General features: G+C 40.5%; 1 protein-coding gene across 1 annotated transcript; it reads right to left on the bottom strand.

The window, feature by feature from the left end:
• Positions 1-197: 197 nt before the first annotated feature.
• phc2b (polyhomeotic homolog 2b) lies at positions 198-27,467 on the bottom strand. The gene is made up of 15 exons (XM_083892340.1): positions 27,337-27,467; positions 18,187-18,532; positions 16,451-16,612; positions 16,242-16,316; positions 15,680-15,841; positions 14,888-15,019; positions 14,056-14,353; positions 8,680-8,987; positions 7,662-8,055; positions 5,235-5,446; positions 4,362-4,491; positions 3,795-3,900; positions 3,593-3,707; positions 2,581-2,908; positions 198-2,263 (listed from the first exon to the last, which is right to left on the bottom strand). The coding sequence occupies exons 2-15, from the start codon at positions 18,472-18,474 to the stop codon at positions 2,109-2,111; spliced, it is 2,865 nt and encodes a 954-aa protein (XP_083748466.1). The 5' UTR covers positions 18,475-18,532; positions 27,337-27,467; the 3' UTR covers positions 198-2,108.

The raw sequence follows: 27,467 nt of genomic DNA, 5'->3' as shown, positions 1-27,467 counted from the left end.
ATCACAGAATCGCGATATTATTGGTATCATGGACCATGGTATCGTATCTTGAGATACCCTGCGATTCTCATCCCTAATCCAAACACACGCACACACACACAGACTGACAAAAAATGTCCAGAGACATAAATGCACTGCAAATTATTTATAATTGCAAAATGTTGTGTACAAACTGTTTTGTTAAATATGAGCATTGAACAAAGCATGATCTAAAAAAATGACCTTTCATCACAAACACAAATAGATATGATCATATTTTCATTAGAAAAAAAAAACCTTTAAAAAAAATTCCCCTGGCCATATTTATATATTTGCATATTTCAACATATTAAACACCATTCAATTTATGTTTTAAAATGACAAGGATAACTTAAAAAAAAAGAAGAAGTAATTTTAACACTTACCATATCTCTCCTTACTTAAGCTGCTATGTACATATAAACTTTATTGAATTACTGCATGCAGGAGCACAGAGGTGCCTCAAGACATTAAAGGAAATGGAAAAGAAAAAATAAGTGCCAAAAGCAGAGTTCTGCAGAGGGAAGCAAAGCTGCTCCCAAGATAATTTAGTGTCCTGTGAAACCCAGACAAGAAATCAATGTCATGTCTTCGTAAATCATAAAAAAAAAAAATATGTAAGTGAATCTGCAGGTGAAAAATTTCATGTTTCTCATGAAAGACAAATGGATGTCACAAACGTGCTGCTTCAATCGTTTCTCTTCAGTCGAGCTTTGTATTCGAGTCTTATTGTGAAAAAAGGCAAAGGGGGCATCTACTGAATTCACAGCCATGTCTCCCAACAACACCGTCTAATAATAAAATCACAAATCCAGATTTCACTCGTGTGTTTCAATGCCGCAGTTCACCGATGACTGTGCTGCAGCATGACCCAACCCCATCACAACAGCTAATGTATTTTGGCACTGCTTGTTCTTTCAGTCTGTTTTCTCCAGTGAGTTAAAATTACACCTACTAGTACCATGGTAACCTAACCTTCACCTGTTCTATAGCCTCTGCTGCCTGCATCCACACTTGTGTGCTGCTCTCATCCTAATTCTGCCTCTTTTATGGTCCAATATAAAAATGTAAAAAGAGTATACAGCAAGGCACTTGAAAGCAACGCTGTTGAAGGAGTTTTGCTCATTCTTTTTAAGAGTTTAACTTTGTTAAAAGGTCCAGCGAGAGTCAAATTTAGGTGAAATTACTTTCAATTGCTAGAAATTTAAAATAATTGTTATTTTGATAATATGAATGGTTCATTTCCACTTCCCCAAAATTAGCCTTTTATATTTAGATCGGATTAGATCAGGAGCCAGGTCAGCTGCAGAGGTCGCCATTTCAAACCACCATGTTTTTCAATAGCCCAGAATAAACAACTTCAACATCTCTGAGTTGTGATGCTAACTGAAGGCTAACACCTGGAGGGAAAGGTTGAGGTGAGGCATGTTCAGCTGCTTCTCCAATAAATGTTATTAAATGTTTACAAACTGTACCTTGTTTCCACATTAATACATAAGAGAAGCACTGCGACTATTGCTAAAGTTTTCTATAATTTTTACATTATATTTTAACTTTTTAACTGTAAAAACTTGTTGCAAGATGTAATACGCTATGTGCATCGTACCATAAGCAACGCGTTGGAAGAGATGTGTATCTACTGTGACTACAGTGATTAGGCAACACTAGAAAATAAAGGGCAGGACGACATGGTGGACACAGATTTGTTTTAGCCCTAGATGCTGGTGTTTCTGCGACATTTACTAGCAATTAATATTGTACTTATAACCGTTTAACCATAGAAAAAGGTAACGTTTTTCAAGTGCTCATTGTGAGACCGCCATCAGTTCCAGTAGCCAAGTTTAAATAATAACATGGTTTATTGAGCTGAACATGTGGGTCAAGTCCAGTTAAAGGGGATCCTGGATATAAGGGACCAGAGAAGACAGGGTCATAGTGCAGTCAATACTCTGTGCCGTCAGTGCTACAATGAAGATTTTTACACGCCGATCTTTGCACATACGCATACACATAGGCGCGCGCACACACACACACACACACACACACACACTCGCACACACAAAGACAAAAACACACACACACAAGAGCTGCTATGAGTCTTTAAGCATGTTGATGCGTGCAAAGATCTTGAGTGCAGGCCCCAGTTTAATGTTCATGGTGCTCATGAGGTGGTCCTCCTTTAAAAGGAGCAGGGCCTGTCCGTCAATCTCCTGAGACCGAAATTCATCTGCTATCTCCTGACAACCTGCACGAACACGGGAGAAAGAAGTATACACTGCAGTTAATGGGTAAAAAGGATACACAATAGACATAAAATGTGGCTGAGAGAATTAAGCAGTGTACTACACTTAGAAGAACAGCGATATCAAGCAAGCAAAAAGACAAGGACATTACCCCCAAGACCTGTATGGTCAATATGGACCTCTAATTTTTGACTTTCTGAGTATGATATAAAGTCTATGTTCATTATCAGTGGTGCAGTGGTTACACATTCAAATTACAAATAAACACATTCTAATAATAATAATAAAAAAAGGATAATGTGAAGTTTTCTCCGCTGACCTTGCAGTGAACGGATGAACTCATAAACTTCCTCCACATTCCACCTGGCAGGGTCATTTGATATGAAATGATGCTGACTGAGTGAGGGGGCATCTCTCCCACCGGAGCCCTCCTGGTCCGAGGCTCTGCTGGGCTGCCTGCGGACAGGGACCTGAGCTGGGGCTGGGGTAGGAGCTGGAGGACCTGAGCTGGCAGCTGACATAGGAGACGGTGGCTCCTCATAGCTGGACATGTCCGAACACGGACTGGACTCCTCCTGACTTGGCTGTGAGGGATGCGGTGAGGACACGGAGCCAGCTTGAGTCTGCTGCGGGCAGGGGGACAGCTTCTGAAAAAGGGAAAACGTTCAAAGTTCATCATTTGAGTATTGATGGCTGATCACTGCTGACTCGATGGGATGTTGGATTGATAACAAAGCCTGTACTATTTATCTGTCATAACACTGAACCATCTGGATAATAAATCTCACTATTGATCCAATCGTAAAACCCCCCCCCCCGACTGGAGATTTTACACCCAACCTTTGGGCCATTATATAACTCAACTAAAAGATTGTTCTTGAGGCAAAAAAAATTATTCATTTCATATTGTAGTGTGTCATGTCAGGCTTTACTAATACAATATAGGGGGAAATTACATTCAGAGATAATCCACCAGTTTTGCTGGTCATCAATATAGGTTGACAAGCATCATGGAGCACGTAATGATGACCCTTTAAAAGCAGAGGGAGATCATCAGGCATTAAAAGGCATGAGGCATGAAAAGTGCAGTAGAAGCAGAACGTAATGGAAGATAAAATGTTGATGAGGATGTTTTAGTCGCGAAGGTTTTGTGTGTGTGTGTGTGTACTCTATATAAGTATGCTTGTTTTTTCCATCTCAGTAGGGACTTCAAGCAGAGTATACACAACTAATGGGGACTTGCATACAAGAAGCTCTTTGAGGGTTATAATAAGGTTTAAGTTAAGGTGAGGGCTGAGGTTAGGATGATTCACGTGTGTGTTTGTGTGTACCTGCTTCTTTGCTTCTATACTGGAACGAGCCTGAGATTTCCTTCGCCAGCGATTGGTTGGTTTACTCCTCTCTGGACGGAAAAGTCCTATCCTCTTTGTGCAACCCACATTGTACCTGTTCACAAAGGTCCATTGTTAGGGCTGTTATTTACAGGGGGTAGCTAAGCTGTTTAAATAAAAAAAAAACTAAAATGTGATTCACCTCTTTGCACAAACCATGGAGCAGAATCTTTTCGAGGCCTTGAAGGTGTAGGCAAAGTCGACCCAGCCACAGTATTCACAAGTCAGCTTTGGTTCTAGTTCTTTTTCTGTTAAAGAGGAAACGGCATAAACGTTACACAAACACTAACACCACACGTCATCATGTGGATGCTAATGACAACATTAAATGTTGCTTTCTGTATCATATAAGTTGTATTACGTTACACATAATCAACCAAGAATGTTTGTGTTTGATCCATTCTGCATGTGTTCTACTTCAATGTGAAAAACAAAGTGGTGTGAATCATGCAGACTCTTCCTTAATACTTATAAATTACGCATATATAGTTAATCAGATACGTCTCTTAAATCAAATGCAATCCATGAGTCATGAGAACAGAACAGTGTGCTTGTCACTGTGTTGTGATACACTGCCGTTTAGCATTAATGATAAATGATAATACAAATAAATGATTACATTTGCAGTGGAGTATCCTTGCCTTCTTTACGACCGTCATAATCTGACATAAAACAACCAATTGAACGAGTCACATTTGTTTTGGCCCACCTGTCAGGTTCATGTCCTCCGTCTCAGAGTCGCTGTTTGCTGCATTGCTGACTGGAGTTTTGTCAGGATCTGAGGAGAGCTGACGGTCCAGTTTCTTTGGGCTGTCGATGAGAACGGGCAGACGCTCCACCTGACGTCGGGTAGAAAACACACAAATGTGTCAACATGCGACAACAAGAGTACAAGAAAAAAACCACAAAAGCAACAAAGATGAACTGTAATGTAGCTGGACCACATCCATCTGAGCAACATTACAGCAACAAAACTAATCATTCATATTTTTTAGTGTACATTTTTTTAAACATTGATATTATTTTTTTATTTTTTTACAGATAATTTACCATTCATGTTAAAAAATAATTAAATTTGTCCAGCCATTAAAAACAAGTATATAGTCAGCATTTACACAAAATGTCCAGAGGGAGGCAGAAGGAGGCTAGAAATAATTATGCCATAGGTTAACAAAACATTTAATTGAAAAGTCTTGATTTTAATGGCTAATGATGATGGTGCAAAGACAGCAGGCATACAGATACACTGTCGTATATTTTGTTAATACAGAAACATATAAGATTAAAGGGGGATGACAGATTAAACAGATATTTTGATGCCTTGAAATGGCATAACTGATACACTGAAATTAGGCTCATTACACACACATTCACCCATTTTTTACAGCCTCAGCTCGACCTCACTATAACTAATGACTGAATCATGTGAGCACAGTGTGAGCCATCACTACTGGTAGTAACAGAGGGGTTTGTATTTGCCAGCTGACAGCTCCCTATGGGCATGTACACGGTGGAGACGTGCGGCAGACCTCGGTTGTTTATCACGTTTCTCTGCTGGGTAAAGCTGAGATCAGGCACTTACACAGACTGGGAAAGGCTCGGCTCCCTCCTGGATGACAAAGCCTTCGATGAGATGCGTGAGGACCTGAGGCTTGACAATGGCCTGGGGCGGTTTGTTCTCCCCGTTCTGCGGCACGCTGCCTGTCACGCTGGGCACTTCGCTCTCATTTCCTGAGGTCATGGCTGGAGGTGGAGTCACAGGTGCAGCAGTCGGACTCTTGGTTGCGCTCCCTCCTGACCAAGAAATGAAAACCTCAGCATTATGACATGAACACAAATCCAGACAGTATCTGAGAGCATGTTCTCTGTGACAAAGGGTCACTGCTGGGATCAGTTATAATGACATTAGGGATTATTTCACAATCACAACGTGTCATTTTAAAATTAAAACCCTTATCTTTCAATTTCCCTAGATTCATATGAAGTAAATATTGTCTTTTAGACTGTTAGTGGGCAATCGGTCAATAAAGCCTCCTGAGGTCAGCATCCTGAGATAAACTGTCTGAGTCATTTATGAAAATGATACCAAACATATCCAGTTTCACCAGGATTTGACTTTTTCCCCAGAGTTCCCAGTTTCTTCTGTTGTGGCTGCTAAACAGGTCCAATGTCATACTGTGAAAGAGACTCAAAGATGGCTGTGAGATGACTTTTTCTCCAGTTAGACAATATATCGATTATCACAGAACCGTCATGATAACATTGTTATCGTATCGTGAGATACCCTGTGATTCTCACTACTAACATGTATCTACGATTATTGAGGTATCAATTAAGAAATAAATTATTAAATTAACAGTTTAGTACATTTGAGACAAGACATTACCAGCATGTAGGAAGTGCTAGTTCACTCATTTCAACTATTTTATTTAGTTTATCCTCATACTTGAACTGGTAAAAACATAAACCTCTGAGAGCCCAATCGGATAAACAAAGCTACAATATAGCACAAAAGCATAAAACAAAACAGGTACAACATTAAAAAAAAGGAAACAAAAATGACACCGACATCGTAATAATAATATCCACGTGTCGCTGATGATCTAACGAATAACTCACTTATAATTACCATCAGGATCACTGCCGTCTCACCAAAGTCACAACAACGGTAAAACAATCACAAAGCGAAAGTAAACATCCCGTCGCCATGCTGCGTCTCCGCCGCTCAAAGACACGTTTTCTTACCGCAACAACTAGCGCTCCGTTCACAATCAAAACATGTGCGGTTCGACTCGATTCTGGGCGCTGAGACAATCTGACAGAAACACACACACCGACCACAAGATAGTGTGTGTGTGTGTGTGTGTGTGTGTGTGTGTGTGTGTGTTGGCGCCTGCCCCGTTTTCCTCCGCACGCGCGCGCGCACACACACACGCGCCAGGCTGCTGCAGCTTGTTTACAAACGTAAACACCACACAGCTGAAATGTTTTCTTTATGTCCCAACGACCGTAACCACGTTTCCTTTGACGTCACGTCAACGCAGTGGCGTAGCACAAAAATGTGGGGCCCGCGAGCAGACAGTTTGAAGAGAGTTTTGGGATCTTACACGCGCACATGAGTTCAGAAGAATCGACGTATCAGCTTTTTATCCATGTGGAACCTTTTGGGAGCACTGAAACCCTATTTTTGGAAAACCTCAAAAGGCCACCCTTGTATTTTTGTTTGCTACCTGATGTGGTTCATTCTGTTTCTGTGATTGTATACATCAGAGGTGTATATTTGTTCAAGGAGGACCAGCTTTGATAATGTGAAGATTCCCGGGGGCCAATGGAGAAAATGGATTGTTTTATAATAATTATATTTTCATTGTCACAAATTATCATCATTATCATCTAAGCCACACAGGAGTGAACAAATGAAAACACTGCACATGCTCAACATCTCCTTTTTTTCCCATTTCCATTTTTGGTGTATTTCTGCAGCAACATTACAGCGCCACATACAGGCCTGGCATATACTACAGTGTTTAGAGCCTTTTTGGGGGGGTTACGCTCAAGGAAAGATGACATGGTCAAAACCAAATCAAAGAAAGAGGGGTCCAAATATTAGTGTACATTGCTACCTGTGTGTGTGCAGCAGTCATTAGAAAAGCAACAAACATGATGCAGAAGGGATTCAAGAAGATGAGAACTAGACAGGTACAGCCCATGTGTAGTCTACATGAAATGCAGGTACATGATATGTATCATACAAACTGATATAATCCCAAAAGCCTTACTACTTTCACTAAGCACAGGCAACACATTTAAACAATAATATAAATGATCTGTGTGAAAAAGCTGCAGCATTAACATTATGCTAATATACAACACCAGCGGTGATTTTATTTTTTCCACTGAGGATTGACAAAATCACGAAGAGTAGAGATAAATTAATAGTTTCCACGTCACAATATTTTTACTGCCAAAGAGTCATCTAGCAGATGAAAAAAATATGCTGAATCATTACCTTGTGGCTGAACAGCTGGGGTAGTGGGGTCGACCTTGGGCTGCTCTACAGGCTTGGCAGGTTGTGATGGGAGGGGTGCAGGATGATGCTGCTGCTGCTGTTGCTGCTGCTGTTGTTGTTGTTGTTGCTGCTGCTGCTGCTGCTGCTGCTGTTGTTGTAGCTGTAGTTGCTGCTGTTGTTGTTGTTGTAGTTGTAGTTGTAGTTGTAGTTGCTGCTGCTGCTGCAGCTGTTGTTGTTGTTGTTGTTGTTGTTGTAATTGCTGCTGTTGTTGTAGTTGCTGCTGCTGCTGTTGTAGTTGCTGCTGCTGCTGCTGCTGCATAGAGGGTGTCGGACACGTCTCTCTCACCACCAGTGAGGTTGGCTTGTCTTTACTGTCCTGAACCAGTCGGGAGGCCTTAGATGGATATTAAGGAGAGAAGGCGAAGGGGAAAAATGTGAGAAAGTCTGATAGTCGTGATGAAACGCACCAGGGACTGTTAATCCTTTTAATGTCAGTGACTCACAAACTGAACACCGAAAGTCCGGAAAATAAAACACAAGTAGGAAAATGTTACACCAGAAATCCCAAACCCAGAAGATTCCATTTTAACATGTATGTCTTGGAAGTGAATCCGATTCTGTGGGCGTTGTTGAAACAGTAGTTTTTGTTTTGCTGGTTACTGCTTGTAAAATACAAAATTTTAGGTAGGTGGTCAGGATAATAAGACATGCATCATTAGAGGGCAAAGAAAACGAATGATATTCAGTCATGGAAGCATCTATAATTAACTAAATAAATAGTTTCCTCCCATAGTAACATTAAGGTTATGTGAGGTACTACAGTTCTACATCATCATCAACAAAAAGGATAAATTAATGTTTTCATTTCATTTTACAGCCTTTTTTCTACATAATAGGATCATTGTACTCGGAAGTTCCTGGGAGACTACAAAACATTAACTCTCTAATAATATTCCAACTCCTTGTGTATATTAATACCGCTCCAAAAACACCTGTCTGTGAATGCAACTGTACTCACTGTTGGCTGTATTTGAAGGTTGATCGCAGTGAGCTGGACAGGCTGAGCTTTGGCATGGCTGAGGGAGGAGTGGAGGGCGTGGGGGCTAATGGTGGAGTGGAAGATTGTGGCCTGCTGGCTAGGTGTAGAGGACATGTGTGGAGCCGGTTTGGGCAGCACAGGGACGGGGTGCTGCGACGGCTGAATGGAAGCTGTCTGTAGCAGCTGCCCGGCTGACTTCTGGGAACTTGGACTCTGATGGACCACAAACTGCTGCGGATGTTGTTTATGCTGCTGAACCAGGGATTGTGGCTGAATCTGTGTGTAAGCTGGAATGAAAACAACATAAACATACATTTTTAAAAAGATTTCAGGAAATAACTGTAGAAGGATGAGTTCATTTGTGCTGTAACAATAAAACAACCTGCAATAATGGTACCTGCAACCAGGCTTTTAGCTAGGCAGAGACGTCAGATATTCCACCAATAACGGCGCCAGTCCACGCCGCGTCACGGAAAATTGACCAATGTTATGTGAGATGTGAGCCAAACGCGACTACGCGAGATTTAATCAGAAAACAAACTAACATGGCGGCTAGACTTCTATCTAGCAGGACACCTGGACACCCTGCTAGCTAAAAGCCTGCCTGAAACAAAATAATCACTAGCTTTCACCCTGTGCAGAGCTCATAACCTGCCCTAAAGCCCATGACATCAATCTTTTAAAGCAGGATCTCACTGTGAGCTTGTTTTATGGAAATGACTGACCCCCATGACCTGTAAGGATCTTTAGTGTTCTGTTAAAACCATCTCCCCGATTGTGCATCAAGGGGCACAAGAGCTAGCCACCATCTTCACATTTTATAAATACAATCAGCAAATGTCTGACATATTGCTTGGTGTACAAACATGTCTGTGGATTTGAACAGTGAGAGTTCTTGCCAACACGGTGTTGTTATGAGTCGGACTGTTGCATGACAGTATTGTGGGACCTCTATAGAGCAGCATCTGAGTCGGACGAACATGGAGGTGTGTGCTTGGTGGTGTTCATAAAACATCCAATAAATCCATGCATGGAAAACTGCTGAGTACATCGGCATTTGTCTCACACCCCCATCGTTCCCAGTCCCTCCTCCTATCCCTCGTATTTTCATGATGTTTTGTGTGGGATAGGCTCCATCTGGTTTCAAAGTTTCCCTGTGAGACACTTACCACAGTCTGTGCCCTGCTGTGGAAAATGTAGATGCTTATTTACCCAGCAGAGTTTGTATGTCATTAGTCCCTTACAGGATCTGCTGAAAAATGTTTGCTTTTTCACATGGCAAGACACAGAAAGAACCCACCAACAGAAACTTTGGTTTGCACACACGAGGCCTTCAGATAATATTTACAGTTTGAGGATGAATATGAGATTTGGATGAGTGGGTATAGCCAAGCAGTGGGATAATCTATAAAATGTCTCACAACAGTGGGGTCATAAAAAAAAAATACTGATTACATGTATCATGAATAATCTTTCTTGATATATTCAACATTAATAAGCAATTCTTTAATCATAACTTTAAAGTAAGGCTATGCAACCTGTAAACTGAAAAGTATGCATACTAAATAGCAGTAAATGTTGTTCATGATGACAAGAAGGAAAAAAACACTTCCTTGGCATCAGAAACAAATGACTTGAACTTTGAAATGTACATTTCATGAGACTTGAGCCAAAACCATAACGAAAAGTTATGTGATATTGACATTTGGACTAGAATGTTGAAAGTTGGGCTTATAAATTAGCAAGTTGTCATGGAGTTTAAAATCAAGTGTCAGCACAGGTCACACTTGATACTCGACAACCTGTAGAAGCAGTTATTCTTTTAATCAGCAACTATTATGGCAATTGAATATTTCAGTCATTTTTCTCCCTAATTCATTCGATCGAGAGTGAAATCAAGAAGTTTGAGCACAAGATGAAATGTTTCTAAATAAAGTTACACCCTTAAGCTGTTGCTTTCCACCCTAAATTGGCTGTTTTTTCCAGAACTTTAAACTATATCACATGGTCTTCATCAGTAGTTTGTCAGTTGGCTTCTTTGCTTGCTAACAAAAAAAATCAGCTTGAAAAATAACAAGACCTTGAGTCCACAGCCATGTCAACAGCTGTGAGGTTGTACAAAGCTGCTGCAGCAGTTTGAACAAGTTTGCCCTGTTGTCTATTATCAGTATGAACAAAGTGCAGTGGAGTTGAAGGGGATTTAAGTGTAATTTAACAAGAATGAAGAGAAAACACAAACAACAAAGTCCTGAAAGAGACACAGATGAAATGTCAGACAACAACTAACCAACTACAGAATCTGATTGCAATGCTTAGTTACAAATCCTGAGGACATCTTCTTAGCTTATACTTGTTATTATGATATTCAACGGATTGCACTGTGTTGTGTTGATAGAAAAACAAAGCCATCAATGTTTATATTGATCCCTTATAAGTCTCGATCAAAACATGATCAATATTTTTTTTTTTACAGTATACGGAAACCCCTTATTCTGAAAGCAAAGCTTTAAGCCGTTTACCTGGTTTATATTATTATTATTTCCAATTACGCAAGTTATAGTTTTAAGTATGCATTACACATTGTTACAAAAGCTTGTGCTAGTTCAAACAAAGCAGGGCAGCTTATTCTGAGGAAAAGTATCTGCATCCTCATGCCATCTGGCTACTGTTTTCATTGCAGTGACAAAATAATAATGCACCTGGAATCACTGGCAACACAAACGTTTTCTTTAAGATTGACAGAAAGAATGAATGAATGAATGAATGAATGAATGAATCATGAAATTTAATATGTAAATCCCACTGCTATTCTTTCCCCGTAAACCCATGTTTCTGCTCAGTTATAGCAAACAGTAGTACAGCATAGTGCAAACAAGTACAACTTCACCGCATTGCAATAACACACAGAGAGATCCACAATTGGTTTGTAACTGAACAGCAGCAATGTGAATTAATGTCATTACACTGAGCTAACGAGGGGGGGATTTCTGAATTAGCACACACCAACATACAACCAACCTACTCCTTGAATCCTGACAACTTTCTAAAACCCCTAATGAGGAACAGAGTCTTGGAAGAAGAGGGTGACAGGGGAACTCATGGAACTGCTATTACCCCTAAAGGTCTTGGGATTAAGGACTGGAATGACTCAGACCCCCTCACGCCCACATACATATTATCTGCAGTTACTCCCCCTGTATGTGCAGACATCTCTTTGTGTATAGTTGTGCAACGTTATGAGGCTGAGGACATTATATGCTCCCACGTTTGTAGCACCAGGCCCTGGAAAGTCCCTGAGGTTCCGTGTTCTCACTGGCTGCCGCTTTGGTTGCCTATCATGAAATGCATTCCTGCCTTAAACAACAGAGCAACATCAGTGCTTAGGGTAAAAAAAATCAGGTTAACAGATACAAAATCAAATAGAGATTAACCGAAATAAAACCAACAACATGGTTGATTTTAAGTTGAAGTAAAAAAATTATGTCATACTTCAGTATTTCTCTTGCTTTTCCAGTTTATTTTATAATTACTTAAACGACAACTGATTGTTGCTAACGGTCCCATAGCTTTGCCAAGACCCAGGCATCATGCTCAGACCTGCCCTTTAATTGTGTGAGCCTGGGTCTTCCCTGCTGTGAGTTTTGTAGTAAGAAGGCTCGTTTCTGCTGCCAAGAGGCAGTGATCAAACGCTGAACTGCAACAAGCCAGATTCTAGCCCAATTTCTACTATTCAAGGGAAGTGACTCGCTTTCAATGTTTTGTGACTTCCACTGTAACAGAAACAATGCTCCATAAGAGTCAGCCATCTTTTAAATAGATAGAAGAAAACTACAGAGGACAATTAATAACACCTTCTATATTTTTGGTTCAAGCTAAACCAGTCACTGCTGAATCATGTTAAGTGCGGTTTAAAAAATATATATATATATATATTATGTTGTGTGGTTTGTTACTTGCAGATGTTTATGAGCATCGTCAGTAATGCATCAGCATTTTATTAATTTAGTTTTATTATTTATCCCACACGGTGGTTGTACAGATCCTAATTCAAGCAAATAGTTCTAGACGATAACTGTAGACCAATGGTTTTCTTCCATTCCATTAGCCTCATTTCAACCATGACAGAAGTTTGTGAAATTCTGAATTTAAAAAGGGTCATTGTAAAGTCTGTAGAAACAAAGCAGTGATTCTAGCCTAAAAATCAAAGCGCATATAGACAAAGCCAAGGTGAATCCAAGCATTAATGAAAATCTTATGAGTGAACCATTCTGCCTTTCCTCTTCCTGATCCACAAGTGAGTGTTTTAACTCCATAGCATCTCATATGCACACACCTGTCCCTCATAAAGTGCTGCTATGGCAACACACGTTAATTTTTGCAGCGCACAGCCAGACTTTCTGCTTCCATTCTCGCTTTCATTTTATGTGAACCCATTACTGCAACAAAGCAAGACACAGTTGGGCACCAACACATTCAGATTTCCCCTTCTTTCTCTCTCACACACACACACACACACTTTTCAATGGGTAGACAAAAACAACAGCACACATTTTAAGTATTATGCAATGTATGTGGTTTAAGGTTACGACACCCAGCAGATATGAAGACATACAGATCATTCATACTCATATTTCTAAGCTTATGTACTATCCACTTTATATGAGCTATCTTTTAAAGTGTCTTATCAAGACCCTCCAAGGATGAGATAATGCATCTGAAGGGACGTATCCTGCAAATAAACTGGATGTAATTTAACTTCATAAGCTTGTCCTGCTGGCATACTCTCAACATTTACATAATAGAAAAGAAAAAAAAACAACAGCTGCTGACTAACAGTTAGAATCTTATGTACCATTGAGCCTTTCATGGCTTCTAGTTCAGGAGCTCAACTGTTCCAGACACAACAACATCTTAAATACTGCTGGTTTCACCCCTTTAGAGAATGAATGGGTTTTTGATACAGGCTCTGACATGTCACACTGCCAAACCCCCCAAAAAGCTATTGAAAGTGCAGAGTGTAAAAACTCTTCCCCCATCTAAGCTTTGTGAAAACACAAGAGCACATTTCTATAGTATTTCCATCAGTGGCTTGAAGCCACATGTTTATTTTAAGGTTTGAAAAGTAAATGTGGAGCTGGGGAATGATTGGCAGTTAAAATGTATCTGCCCCTCAAAAATAAAAACATCTTTCTACGGAGCACAGAAGTAAAAAGATGAGGAAAATGAGCAAACCCTCATAGACAATAACTATAGAATGTATCAACTATGCACATTTCAGAAATGGTTGGTCCTGATATTCACAGGGTCAGCTTTGAACTTTCAAGGCAGTGTGTTGTGTTTACAAGCGTCACTTACCTGGAGCAATCAGAGGCTGAGCACTGACAGCTGTGACGCTGCGGCTCATGTTTATCGCTCTGACTTCTGTGACTGCTGCGCCGTCTCCTTTCTTTCCTCCATCAGAGGAAATGTCAGAGGAGAAGCTGGCCTTCCCTCCTGTAGCAACCTGCGTCCCCTGGCTGGGATTCTTAATCAGTGCCGTGGGCTGGATGGGCACGGGACTCTGCTTCAGACTGAGAGCCTGCAGAGTCTGAGTCTGAGAGGAGGATGTGGTCGCCCCCTGCTGGCCACGGATGGCGAGGTTCTGGACCTGATTCTAAATAGATGGCACACACACATTTTTTTTTTAGAATTTGTAATGATCAAATAATAAATAATAAATAATAATGCATTGTATTAATTGTATCCTTTAAGACACCCAAGAACACATTCCAGAGACAAAATATTAAAACAATAACAATAAAACAAAGCAATTACAAACTAAATATCAACAGTTATAACTGTATAAACTGTAAAAGAAAGGCACGTTTTGAGGGGTATTTGAAGGTAGGAAGAAAGACAATGCTATGAAGGTTTGTGGGAGAAAGTTCCAGAGACATGGAGCTGTGCAGGTTAAGGCTCTTGAACCCATAGAGAATGACATACTAATGAAGAACGTAAGGATAATACTGTTAATGTAAAGGCCAGAAGAGCATTAATCTCCTTGTCATTAATTATTGGTCAACTAAATATGTGAAAACACAACACTTCTTCTGGGCAGATCTGCTTCCTGGGTCCAGTCCAAGAAGTTATCACTACACTGAACATCATAATTGCAGTTACAGGTGGAAAATAATACCACCAAGCTTACCTGTGAGGAGGCCTGCGTGCTCTCTGACTGGACAGCCGTCACCGTGGCTGTTGGAGTAAAGATGAGCTGAGGGGACAGAGGAACAGCTCGACCAAGGCTTCTGGCCACCTGTACAAGGTTACTCTGCTGGGCCTGAAGAGGATCAGAGAGGAGAGTTCATGGGTATGAATCTTAAGGTTTAAATTCGATAGCACGTACATGTACATATTTTTTATATATCCTAAAAGGTTTGTTGTAAATCATTCAAAAAGATGAAATGAAAATTCATTTAGCACCTGTTTAACACCTGAAGACTTCACTACAATTAAAAGCCACAACAATAGAAGTGTTTTGCTGCCTTTCAAAATGATGAAACACATCCGACAACGGTGTGCACTCTGTCACGATGAGTTAGCAGGAACAGTCTGTATGCACAGCTGCACAATTGACAGCAAAATAAAACCAGGACATTAACCACAGCCACATTTTCCAATATAGACCAATGAAGATTTAATAGTCATTTAGCAACAACAGGACCTTTAGCTACATCCTAGGGAACACCACATACCCAAGAGAATTGTTCTGTAAAAATGCATCTCCTTTGTGTTTGTAATAAACCCTCGGGGGTCAGACAGATCATCCCAACTATCTACTCTGACTGTAAAATGAGAATAAAGCACACCTATTATAATGACATGCTGAACATTTATGCCAAGCACACCAGTGAGAGAAATCTGTACGGAGTGTTCTTATTCACTGGAATAGTCAGTGTAAATGCGCTAGTGGCTATGCTCCTGGGGTTTGCGGCCTCACCATCTGTGCACGCAGGTACATCTGTGCCTGGCTCGCTGTGAGAGTGGTGTTCGATGGACTGCCCAGCAGGACAGCCTGCTGAGAAATACTGGTGGGGGTTGAACTGATGCTCTGAGCGCGGCTGATCAGCTGAGCGGCTGCCGGGGAGGTGGTCAGGTTGATCTATAGGGTTTTTAAGATGAACAGAATAATTAGATTACACACCTGTACGTGCATGCCGATAGGTATACAAATGTAAATATGTTTCCACACTTCTGCATAAACTTGAAGGAATTTTTCAATGGTCTTTACAAGGCACTGTTTCCTTTTTTCAAATGTACAAACTTTCAATGGACCAGTGGATCCCTGAAATCATTCTTAAAAACACACCTCAAATATTCAATGCTTTTACTTTATTACAAAAAGGCATTTAAGAAAAAAATAAATAACTCGGCACTGCTCTGTGGGAGCTCAGTTTTCCCCCAGTGTCTTGAAGTTAAAATCAACTTAGATGTATGATAATGTTATAAAGACACTTGATGGGCTTTTCGAAGACATGCCATACACTCCAAACTGCACTTACCGTAGCCTGAGTAGATCCTGTTTGAGATGAAGTGCCATTCTGTGAAGAGCTTTGCCGTCCAGCTGCAATACTGGCCTATTACAACACAGGGGAGAGAGAGAGGCAGAAGCAGAAATAAGAGCGAGACATATTTTGCAGCAGGTTGGCACCAACAGCAATGATTTTCTCTCCACCACACAAATGGTTGGTTCATGGTCTGGTTCACTGACTTGTTGTACAGCAGCCAGGCTCTGGAGCTGAGCAGTGCTGAGGTTGTGCTGCTGCTGGAGCGCTGCAGTTTGTAGCATCAGATGCTGCTGCTGGGCTGCATACATCTGCTGCAGGTACTGTGCTGCCGTGTTGGGCTGTCTGTGTAGAGCCTGCTGGAACACCTGAGAGCAAAAAACAGAGAAACACAAGACTGTACTGCAGTCTGCAAAGAGAGAGTTTCCACTACTTGCCCCTTTCTCCTACATTTCCCAGCTATTCACATCACTCTCACACATAACAACTAATGTACCACATGTTCAACACCAGATTATATCGTATTGTATTTGAACTCTTTGAAATGTGCAATATGATATCATAATCACAAATGTCAAGGGAAAATGGGCACTTCCAGTTAAACTATGGCTAGGGAGAGTCAAGACAAGGCAAGTGCCTGTAGCAAGAGAAGCAAATGGAACTATTGATGAATCAAAACTGTTAGTGAAGAAATGTACTGGCTTATTTACAGGAATAAACATGTGCCCACACATTTGTTGTTGTTGACAATACCAAACTATGTACAGCACCAAGTCAGCAGCATTTAAGAGAAAATCAATCCACCCTTTATTAAGGTACCACTGATTATTTCAAATTAAAAACATTATCAAAACAATAACTTGTTTAAAGTCTTAAAACTTCTAAGCATGTATGCAAGTACCACAAATGACCCAACATACCCAACGTACTGTTTTTACTTGCATCACATCAACATAAACAGAAAATGTTTGATGAACACCTGTTATGATATTAGATGTATTAATTACCATTTCTTAAGAGAGTAATCAATAGTTGAATCAATAACAAAATCAAATCATATCATGTCAATCAAACGGTTGAATCACATTGTATTGGTTTATGATTTATTTTATCACCATTGTTTAAGTCAGTATTGGATTAGATTATCCACAGTGAACACATTCTTGCCTCATCTTTAAGACATAACTACTCCAAAATATCTTGTTAGAGTTTATCCCCTCAATCACCATCAGCAAGAAAACTCAGTGGTTCTTTGACCCATGTATAATGAGACTAAAAGTCTGCCATTGGGGATAAGGCCTCACCCTTCACCTTTCAAAGTGCTTCCTGCCTGGTTGCCCGGTAACCAGAAAGGATGGTGACCTGTGGTCTGTGGTGTCAGTGGACCATACAGACCAACAGCTCTTGGAATGAGGCCACAATTAGCCGAGACACACCACATACACACATTTAGCTCCCATATGACCAGCAGTCCCTTAAGTTCAGAGGGCTGGGTTGATGTCAAAAGTATTTGCCTTTTAAATGTCAGCAGGATGAGCGTGAGGAAAGGAGAGTTTAACGGTACAAAAACCCTGCTGTCAAAGCATCAGGACTAAAAGTTGAGAGGACCTCATTCAGGGAGGGTAAGCCTCTGTACAGGCTCATTCTAGGGTCACCGGGTCAAGACCACTAGAACCGAGAGCATTCCATACTTAAACTTGAAAAATGTATTTATTTGAGCTTGAACTGACATCAGAATATTGATCACAAGTAAAATTACTCTAATTTAATTCACCATCTCTGATGAGAAAATGAACAAAACATAGTTTTAGGGGTACATCAGAAATGTACGTGGCCTTGTATTCACCAACAGAGGGCAGCAGAGGAGAGGAAAGTATGCTACATTATTTGCATCATCTTCTGTGGAGTTAATATCAATATGTTTTATTAAAGCCAAACTCACCTGCACTGTTTGTCGGTCAGGTATCCCACTGTAAACTGATATCTGAGGCACTGTCTGTCTTCCTGTTGTAGTACTGCCACTGGCACTACTGCTCTGTGTACTACTACTAATGCTGCTGCTGCTGTTACTATTACTACTGCTGGTGGAAGCAGTCGAAGTAGTAGCAGTAGTGTTAGAGGTACTATTACTACTGCTGGCAGCTGTGGTGGTGGAGGAGCTGGTGGTGGAGGAAGTGGTGGTCCCAGTGTTGCTGGCCGTAGAGGCTGGGGCCCCCGGCTCACTCTCCATGGTGCCCTCTGCTCTTCTCACCTTTGACCCTCGACTCTTCTGAATGGCTCTCCTGTGCCTAGAAGGGAGAAGAAGAAGAGGAAAAAAGACACACTTTTAAAAATTCTTTGTATCCAAACCCAAATGTCTTTTGCACAATCTATCCAACTGCATCAAAATGTGACATGAAAATGTAGTAAGGTTGAAATAAATTTGATCTAATAAATGACAATATAATCATGTGTAATCAATGTAACCAAAAGGACCAAACAAAGTACATTATTAATTAAGATACATTTTTCCAAAGGTGTGTAGGATTTAGCAGTATCTATTGAAGTTGCATGTTGCAGAGGAATATCCCTCACCTCACATCACCATTGCCTTTCAAGCATGAAGGAGAACCTATGGTAGGCTTCAGATATCATTAAAACTCAAAAAAGTATTTAGCTTGTCTATTGAAATCATGGTGGTCCATCATAGTGGCCTCAGTAGAGCTGACCCACTCCTGGTGTAAATATATAATAAAGGGCTCATTCAGGGGTAGTGAAAACAACTATTCATACATTCAGGTGATTGTACTATACTCAAAAAAAGTGAATTAAAGTCAGTATGATTGTTTTATATACCATTCCAAGTGTAATGTCACCAAACTCTTACACACTAGGCCTTTAACAGTAACTATAACAGTTACTTCTTCAGCTAAGCTCGAAGCATGTGTGGTGCAGCAGTGAAAAGGGTCCCCCTGTCGAAAAGTGTTTTGTTCCGTTTTTCATATACTGGTCTTGCAGTATACGAAAATATGTATATCATAAAAAAGAATAATTACAGTATGAACTGGTTTACTGCCCAGCACTACTTCACCCTAACAAATAGTTTGGCAGACAGAGGCACACAATAATGTAATTTGGGCAGCTAATGAGATCCAGTGACTTTGGCATAAAAGGGATACAGCATCGTTAGCCAACATCAGTCACTCAACATTACATATTTAATACTTGAGGGGTTTCACTCTAAGAAGAGCATGCATTTGTTTAAAGCTTAATAAAGGCAGCAGTGGCAAAGTCTGTTCTCAATAACACAAAAAATATAATGAGCCAAACAAAACATCACAACATTGCGGTATAAACCTATTTTTCAAATTACTCTCATTAGACTCTTGTCTTCTTGTCTCTACAAAACTACCACAGCAAAAACATGTACAGGCATTGTCTCAGATTTCTAAATCCTTTTGTTTTAGTCCATTATGGGCATGGACCAAAAAAAAACCAAAAAGCACAAATGATTTAAGCTCTTTCCATAAAAGCCTTTTTAAGGGTTGGTCCCCTGATGGTTTGCCATCCATTAGCATGAAATGAAAAGGTTCAGAGCTCTCCACACAGATGAGACAGAGGGAGAAGTGAGAAGATGCAAAGAGGAGGAAAGTATGTTTCATTAACAGAGCCAGAAAAGCAGAGTACAAAAGGACAACAACACAATTAAGTACAGATAACGCTTTTGAGATTCTGTTAGAGGGTGGGATTAATGCAGGGGGGGGAATTCAAACAACATGACAGCTGATGGAACAGAGCTGTACAAAGTGTCAAAACAAGGAGGAATGAGTTTTTAGTGATTAGAGGTGTTGGAATTTTGAGAGGATGCCTAAAGGGCGGAAAAAAAGAACATGCTGGGGTCAAAGGTTGGGTGAGTATGTCAAGGATTTTAGACGAGCTGGAGTAGGAAGAAGGTGTGATGGAAGTAATTAAATAAGGAGCAATGCTGTCGCCAAGCCGCAATTCTTAAGCTATTTCCTCCCCCTCATTATTCCTTTGAGCGGATTAGGGGCCAAAGCAAAGCTCTATAGCCCACTGTTGCAACAAAGCAGACTTTGAAACAAACTGCAATCTTACTAAACCATATGCTTTTCTTTAAAATTGGCAGAAAATCCCTAAATAGCTGTAACATGTCTAAGTAAACAAACCAGTAACTGAATGAACTGCATGTGTTGAAATGAAAACTAAAGATGACTGCATATCCAAATTTCAATTACAAAAATACAACACAGGAGGAATTCTACATACATTAGTGGAAGAATGTTAGGGGCTTATTTTATTGTATCAGACAAATGTATGAGATGTAATTCACTATTCATTTTACACAACTAAAAAATCTCATGTAAATTCTATAATTGCACAACACAAAACAACCATCAGTCAAAGACAATTCAAATCTACATATTTGGGGTTGGTGAAAAAGCTGGAATCCAGTCATGCAAAGTGGGTTCAAGGTTGTAAACAAAGCACCACTTCTGCCAAAGCCTGCCTGCCTGTATGCAGTCATTAGCCTACATCCCAGAGTCTGTCCTCCCATTGCCTCCCTGTGCAATGACAGGAGGGAATCCCCTCTGGTAATAATGCCTCCACTTCAGCCCCCATCTGTCTGAATCAGTCATCCATCAGTGAAGGAGTATGACGGAAATAACATACACTCCAGTCCTTGACCTCACAGCTATGAATAAAGTCAAGCTGTATGTTGGTTTTAGAAAAAAAACCTGACAGCCATGCAAAGTAGTAAAGTCAGTGTTTCTGAGGGCAGATCAAAGCAGTGCCAGCCACGTGCATTACATGGAAAAGAGCCGGTCGACACCACAACAACACTCTCAGCATCCCTCACAAGAGAACATATTGATCTACTCATGCTTGCATTGCAAGACCACAGGAACTGACTGTCAGACTTGTGTCTGGAGGATGTGCATAACCTACAGGAAGAAGGGAGCTGCTCAGGGTCTGACAGACAGACTGGCTGTCTCTTCAAAGCTTAGATCACAGTGAGCAAGTGCAGGAGCCTCAATCGGCACATAACATTAAGTCCACACAAGAGAAAATTGTGATGTCCCACATTAAAAATACCACAAGAATACATTTTATCAACTGTAAAAAAAAAAAGAATATATGAATGTGTAATCCTTCATATGCATGTGTGTGAAGGGGTTCTCTGGTGCTGCTGAGACAAAGCCCCCAAACGCTGGTGTTCCTACCTCCTCTGGCCCCCCCAACGTGATGCAGGAGTATGATGCCCCATCCCCCGGGAGTGTGTTGTCCTCCTGCAGAATATTGCTCCTCTTTGTCTGCCTTACTGAGTGGCTGGCTGAGTGAACGAGTGAGCGTGTAAGAGTGCGTTTCCGTGCTGTATCCAAACCCCCAGTCCCTCTCTTCTACCCCCAACACACAGCAAGCTCATCGTCCCAGCATCGACACCCCACTCCACCAACCAGGCCACAGCCTGCCTCCTGATTATGTGGTATCCTAGCGACAGCCAACGGGGTGCCTATGGATTCCCCGTGCAAAGCAGCATGCGGATTGGACAACGGGATTCTCCCTAATGAAGATGATGGTAATGATTTTACTCCGTCTCTCCCCTCCCCCCTGCTGCTGCCTGAAAAGTGATTTTTTTTAGGATACATAGTCCTAAAACAAGGTAGACCTTAATCATCACAGAAACTATTATGAAAATTGAGATTTAAGGTAATGAGGCACTTCATTAAAATGACAGCCTGGAGATAGCACATTCTTTATCGGAGTTAGTCTTGGTCTGGACAGCTGGAAACTGAAGGCTCCATTTCCATTTTACTGCCTCAAATTAAGCCATTTATACAAAAGCACCATTTCACAAATAACCTGCAGCTCACAACTGGCCAATTAAGTATCATACCATTCAGCTAAAGACAGGAGCAGTGACTTTTGCCCAGACTGAACCTCTAACCCATTATCTCATAGGAGGACCATAATCTGTGTCAATTTTGTGACAGTCTGAGTGTTGAGAGTAAAAAGAAAAGTAACTCAACCACTCAGCAGCCATGACCAATAACTGCCCTCTTTGAGGTAAAGGTAGACTATATATTTCACAAAATGTGCCTACACCTCCTGAAATAGCGCCATTTAAGCCATAATATTAAAAATGAGAAACCAAGCCCCATCACAACAGGAATGCCTCAAACCACCTATTTATCTCCAAAAATTAAAACAGGGCAGCTTTGCATTGCATTTAAACCTCTCCTTAATGACAACAGAATTCATTTGCATGCAATAGGAGAAATAAAACCCAAGGATAATAGCATACTTATGGTCTGCCCCAACACATTAAAACACCACCCAACTGTCTAGCTGTATGAAATGTAGCCATTTGAAGCATTTGCTTCTCCAATGTGGTATTGATTGGGGCCAACCATGCATGAACCTCATTGATTATTATCTTGTCATTAGCATATAGATTAGCTGGCGGAGGAGCCAGACACACAAGCCTCGAGTCACACACTTGGAAAATGAGCTGTGCAGCAGAGGAGGGGGTCAAGACAAGACGGGAGGAACAGTGAATGGGGTCGCTTAGCTTGATGTGAGCCGCTTGCTGATGGAGCTCAACATCTGACAAATGAGGACCCCTAACTGCTCCAAGATACAAGAATAAACACAAAGTAGTTGTGTAGTAGTCTGTGAAGCAAGGCATAAGGGGCTTGAAGGAAAACAAACCCCACCTTTTTTCAAAGGGCATTCATGCTTGTAATGTTTGTATTTGAACACCGACGCCTTACATGGCTTTTTGAGGTGCATAATAAAAATAAATGAACTATGCCCCATACAAGCTTTCCTATTTGATTTGAATATCAAAGAAACTGCCAAACGCTGTATTAAAATATATCAACTACATACTATAGGTTAGGGCTGAATGATTTTGAATGAATATATGTGATATGTATGCAGATCTGTGACAAACAAAGATGTTACCTTCAACCTCAGGGTACCAAACAAATAGCCATCGATTGAAAGATTCACTGTCCAATGCATCTTGATGAACATCTAGCATTTCATGATCCATAATAAAAATTAACAGATGTGGTTACCCCAATGTCCTTTTATCAATGCATTATAATTGGAATAAAATACTTCTGGAAAAAAAAGCATGAAAACAGTATATTTTAGTTAGTAGTATTTTTCTATGTATGCATGTACAGGAAAATATTAGGCACAACAAAATAATTGGCCAAGATGTTTGTGAATACTTAGACATGCTGTCCTGCAGTAACAGAGCATCGACAGAGAAAGAACCACTGATTTTAAGGGGAAATTATTCAATAAGATAAGCCTGTATTAGAGCTCTTCTTTATGAATCTGTGGACATATTTTATAACAATGAAAATCTATAGCTGAGACAGGACAAACATTATGTCATACTGAAACAGTAGAGAGTAGGAGCCTTGATGCAGCGATCACTTGTTGAGTTCCCCCGCTGATTTTGTTGGAAAATAATACAGTTGATTCTATCTTATTTTGTAAATCCTTAAAGTATATTTAACTTACATTTTCAATGAGTTATTTATCTGCAGTGATTTGTGTTAGTTAAAGGCGGAATAACTAATGCTAATCTTCTATTGCATCTAAGCATTTAGTTATTTTCCCATTCTTTGTGTCTATACACATTACTGATGAGCCACTGAAGCAATGGTACACACTGGTAGAGCAGGTGTATGCCAAGGTCCCTGTCAGTGGGATGGGTTTATTTCACAACTTAAACATGTTATCAATCAAAAATACCTGAAATGGACAAGGAAACCTTGACATTTTCTGAAATGTAACGTGAATGTCAGTTTCCACATCCTACGCTCTAAAAAGCAGCACAACCTCAGTAATGCTGAGGGTCAGCCCCTGAGGCTGATAATGGTTGATGGGTCTTGTCTAAATAGAACTGTCAAGACAGAGCCATTGTGACAATGTGTAAGACATAGATACCCTCTGATCCCAAGGCTAGATTGTTCAGCTAGCCATAATTGAGCGACTGGACTCAGACAGACCTCATCCTCCACAGCTGAGTAGACCCATACAAAAGAGACACTGGCGTCTCTCCAGGTCAAGTGTGCCGAGCATGTGTGTATATGACATTCAGGCACATGTAGCCTAACACTGAAAATCCAAAACACTTTCTCATGAGAGGCCTTTTTTTTCCTTCTGGTGTCTGACAAGACCCTCACCTTCCAGGTGGAAATTACTCTATGGACACTAAAAATTGCCTGGCTGGTTATGAACTCAAAATAAATATGAAAATGAAGGGCACAGAAATGGGGACAGAGAGGGAAAGTAGACTAACCGATACAATGAAAGATTCTCACTCTGAACTATAAATACCAGAGTTAAATAGTTATGGCAAAGCCTGCAGATTAGCAGCACACTTTGAACCAGACTCTTCTTTCAAAGCAGTCTCTGAGGCATCACTCCTGGATGTCAATCTCACCAAAGAGGAAAATAGGTCATGTACGAGCTGAGATGAGCAGCAGCAGCACAGAGAAATGTGCTTCACAGTCTTCTTTTGAAAACAAGTGCTATATATTGATTTCAAGGCCAGTGGACCAGCCATCAACACTTCAAGTAGCTTAGGAAGCCTAATTTTAATATAAGCGCATTATCTCAGGGCCCTTAACATAGTAAGGCCAAAATCTTACAATATTATTGGGAAAATTAAAATTAAGCATCTTCTGTGGACTAAATTCATGGTTCTCAAACTGTGGTGTGCATACCACCATTGGTGGTAGGAGTTGAGGAATTTAGACCAGAGTGCACAGAACATTTTGAAAAAATTATATATAAATATATATAATTCACTTATTAATGAATTAAATGAAAATAATTATCTCTTGCTCCATCTTAATAACATTTTTTTCACTGATGAGAGAGCAAATTATGTTATTGGGAATAAATCTGCCTCCTGTGAAAATTCTGTGGCTGACTATGCTCAGTGTATTTACGCCACTGTATTTTTAACGCTGGCAATAATGTTGTTACTTTGAGAGCTTGACATTTTCTCAGGTGGCACTAGGTATAAAAAGGTTAAGAACCACTGGACTGGACAAATGTGCAAAACAAACACTTGTTTTTTATGAGGTTCAAATTTAAGCCATCAATTTGTTTTTATTCCTGATAAGATTTACTTTCATTTGCCCCTTATTTACAATACAAATCTAATAGCGGTAACCTGATTGAAACTTCAAAATTAGCTTCTATTTTGAAACCCATTTTTATATGCAGTCTATGGCAGAAATATTTGCTTAGCAGAAGAATCAATATGAGCACCTTCTCTCTCTCTGAATTGTCCTTTCATTGATCAAAGTCTTGCCAAAATTTCAAAAGCCTCAAAACAGAGCCCAGAGGAGGTGCAGCCCTGTTCTCTCTAAGACCACTTGTCTTGCATTATGCTGAAAAGGTTACTATGGATTTATTTTGTTCAATACGGCCGAAAATATGTTGCCTATGCAAGAAGATGAAAACCACAACAACACAGTCACAATTATAGTGACAATTACAGTCATTAATTTATTGTATTTTTTTTTACCTAGTTGCCTTGTTAAAATGCAATGACAAATAAACAATAAACAGTAAGTAATAAGATAAGTATACAGAGTGTTGTCCCAAGTTGTAAAAAGTAAAGTTGCCTAAAATAGCAGCTTTGCTAATGACCAGTACATGAATGCACATCTCAGTGTTGCACCAGAAAAGATGCCAGAATTTACATCACTACCAAAAATGAAGCAGACAAACAAGAAGAAATATGCGTGTTCTCCCAGGTCTTGCATTCCCACTAAGGTCCATTGCACAGTGCACTGTAGAGTCATTTGACCTGGGAGTGAATGCATATTTAACATATTTCCACTGTCCAAAAACCAGTGAGAATGTGGTATATAAACTGGATTCAATTCCCTCCTCCAAGAAAGAGTTTCTGCCCATTTGTTGTATGTATGTTTGTGAGCAGCATAACAAAAGTAAAACAATACTTATATAATTTTTGAATATTTATGCTGACTGAGTGCTTTTAGTAAGTGCTTCAGTAAGTCTTACGGTATGGTCAAGCCAGCTCTTACTTTAATTCATTGATTGAAAGATATCAATTATTTAGACTGAACAACTGCTTATCCTTTCACTAATTACATAATATATAACATCTGGCCTCTTTGCTACAATTATACGAGTGAAATGGGCAATCTGTAAACAAAATAATCCTTTAATCCAGACCATGTGGGCCTCCACTTAATATCAAGTTATAATGAGTCATTTCTGTATTTTTTTATAGATTCATAATTGCACAATACATGTTTATATTGTAAACTAGTTATCAAAACAAACACTTTTATTTTGAAAATCATCATAAATATCGCTATTTCGATATCTTTTTCTCAAAAAGTTGGACTTTCTTTAACTTGACTGGCCCCCTACTGACCAAACTACGACACTCAGTGGCCCCAAGTCATTTGAGTCTGAGGCCCCTGTGCTACACACAAACACGTTGAAGAGACGGAAGTGGGGTGGGGGTGGTGGTGGTGGTGTAGCATTGCTTTGCCCGCACAGGGGTCACTCAACGGCCATGGCCACAACAATTCCTGCTCTCGCTAAGTGTGAGGACTACGCACGGTAATGACCCACAGTTGTCAAAATACTTGGCCCGTAAGTGTGTGCCCAAGGTCGTGACCTGAAAGTTGCTGAACGAGACACCTGGATAAGTTTAGCTACAACTATGTCAACTGAGGAAGCGCACTCACGTAGACGCGTTGCACGCTCATAGCTAGATTATAAGCAGCATAAGTGCCACTGAATTCCGTGATAACATCATGTAATGTTGTCATTCCTTTCCAAGTGTCGCTTCTTTAGACTTAGTCAACTTAGCATGGTAACATTAGCAAGCAAAGCTAGAACCAAACGCTGCTGCGTGCTGTTGTTTTGGGGCCGAGGAGACGTTAGCTTGTGCGACTGATTAACCGTGTGCGTTCCGACACACATACACACACACACACACACACACACACACGGCGCGACCCGCGTGCCAACCCTGACACCCGGTGCCAAGAAAGTAAAACAGACGTCGCCTTACTTTACTGTTGTCGCGGCGTCTCGCTCTTCTTCTCTCTGCCCCTGCGCTCCCTCGTCGTTTCCCCCCTGTTATTCTACACCATTTTCTGGATGGTGGCTCGCCGTGTCAGACCAGCGGCGGCAGCAGGAGCA

This window comes from Microchirus variegatus (assembly GCF_963457635.1).
Source record: "Microchirus variegatus genome assembly, chromosome: 7".
In the NCBI taxonomy this organism is placed as follows: Eukaryota; Metazoa; Chordata; class Actinopteri; order Pleuronectiformes; family Soleidae; genus Microchirus; species Microchirus variegatus.
The sequence above is the reverse complement of the archived record's forward strand: the minus strand, read 5'-3'. Positions and strand labels throughout refer to the sequence as shown.

Excerpts from the sequence above, each read along its gene's own strand:
- phc2b (XM_083892340.1), bottom strand. The coding sequence starts at position 18,474 with ATGGAGAGTGAGCCGGGGGCCCCAGCCTCTACGGCCAGCAACACTGGG. Across the intron at positions 8,056-8,679 it reads ACCTTCAAATACAGCCAACA|GCCTCCCGACTGGTTCAGGA; the intron begins GTGAGTACAGTT and ends TATCCATCTAAG. Across the intron at positions 2,264-2,580 it reads GTTCATCCGTTCACTGCAAG|GTTGTCAGGAGATAGCAGAT; the intron begins GTCAGCGGAGAA and ends GTGTTCGTGCAG.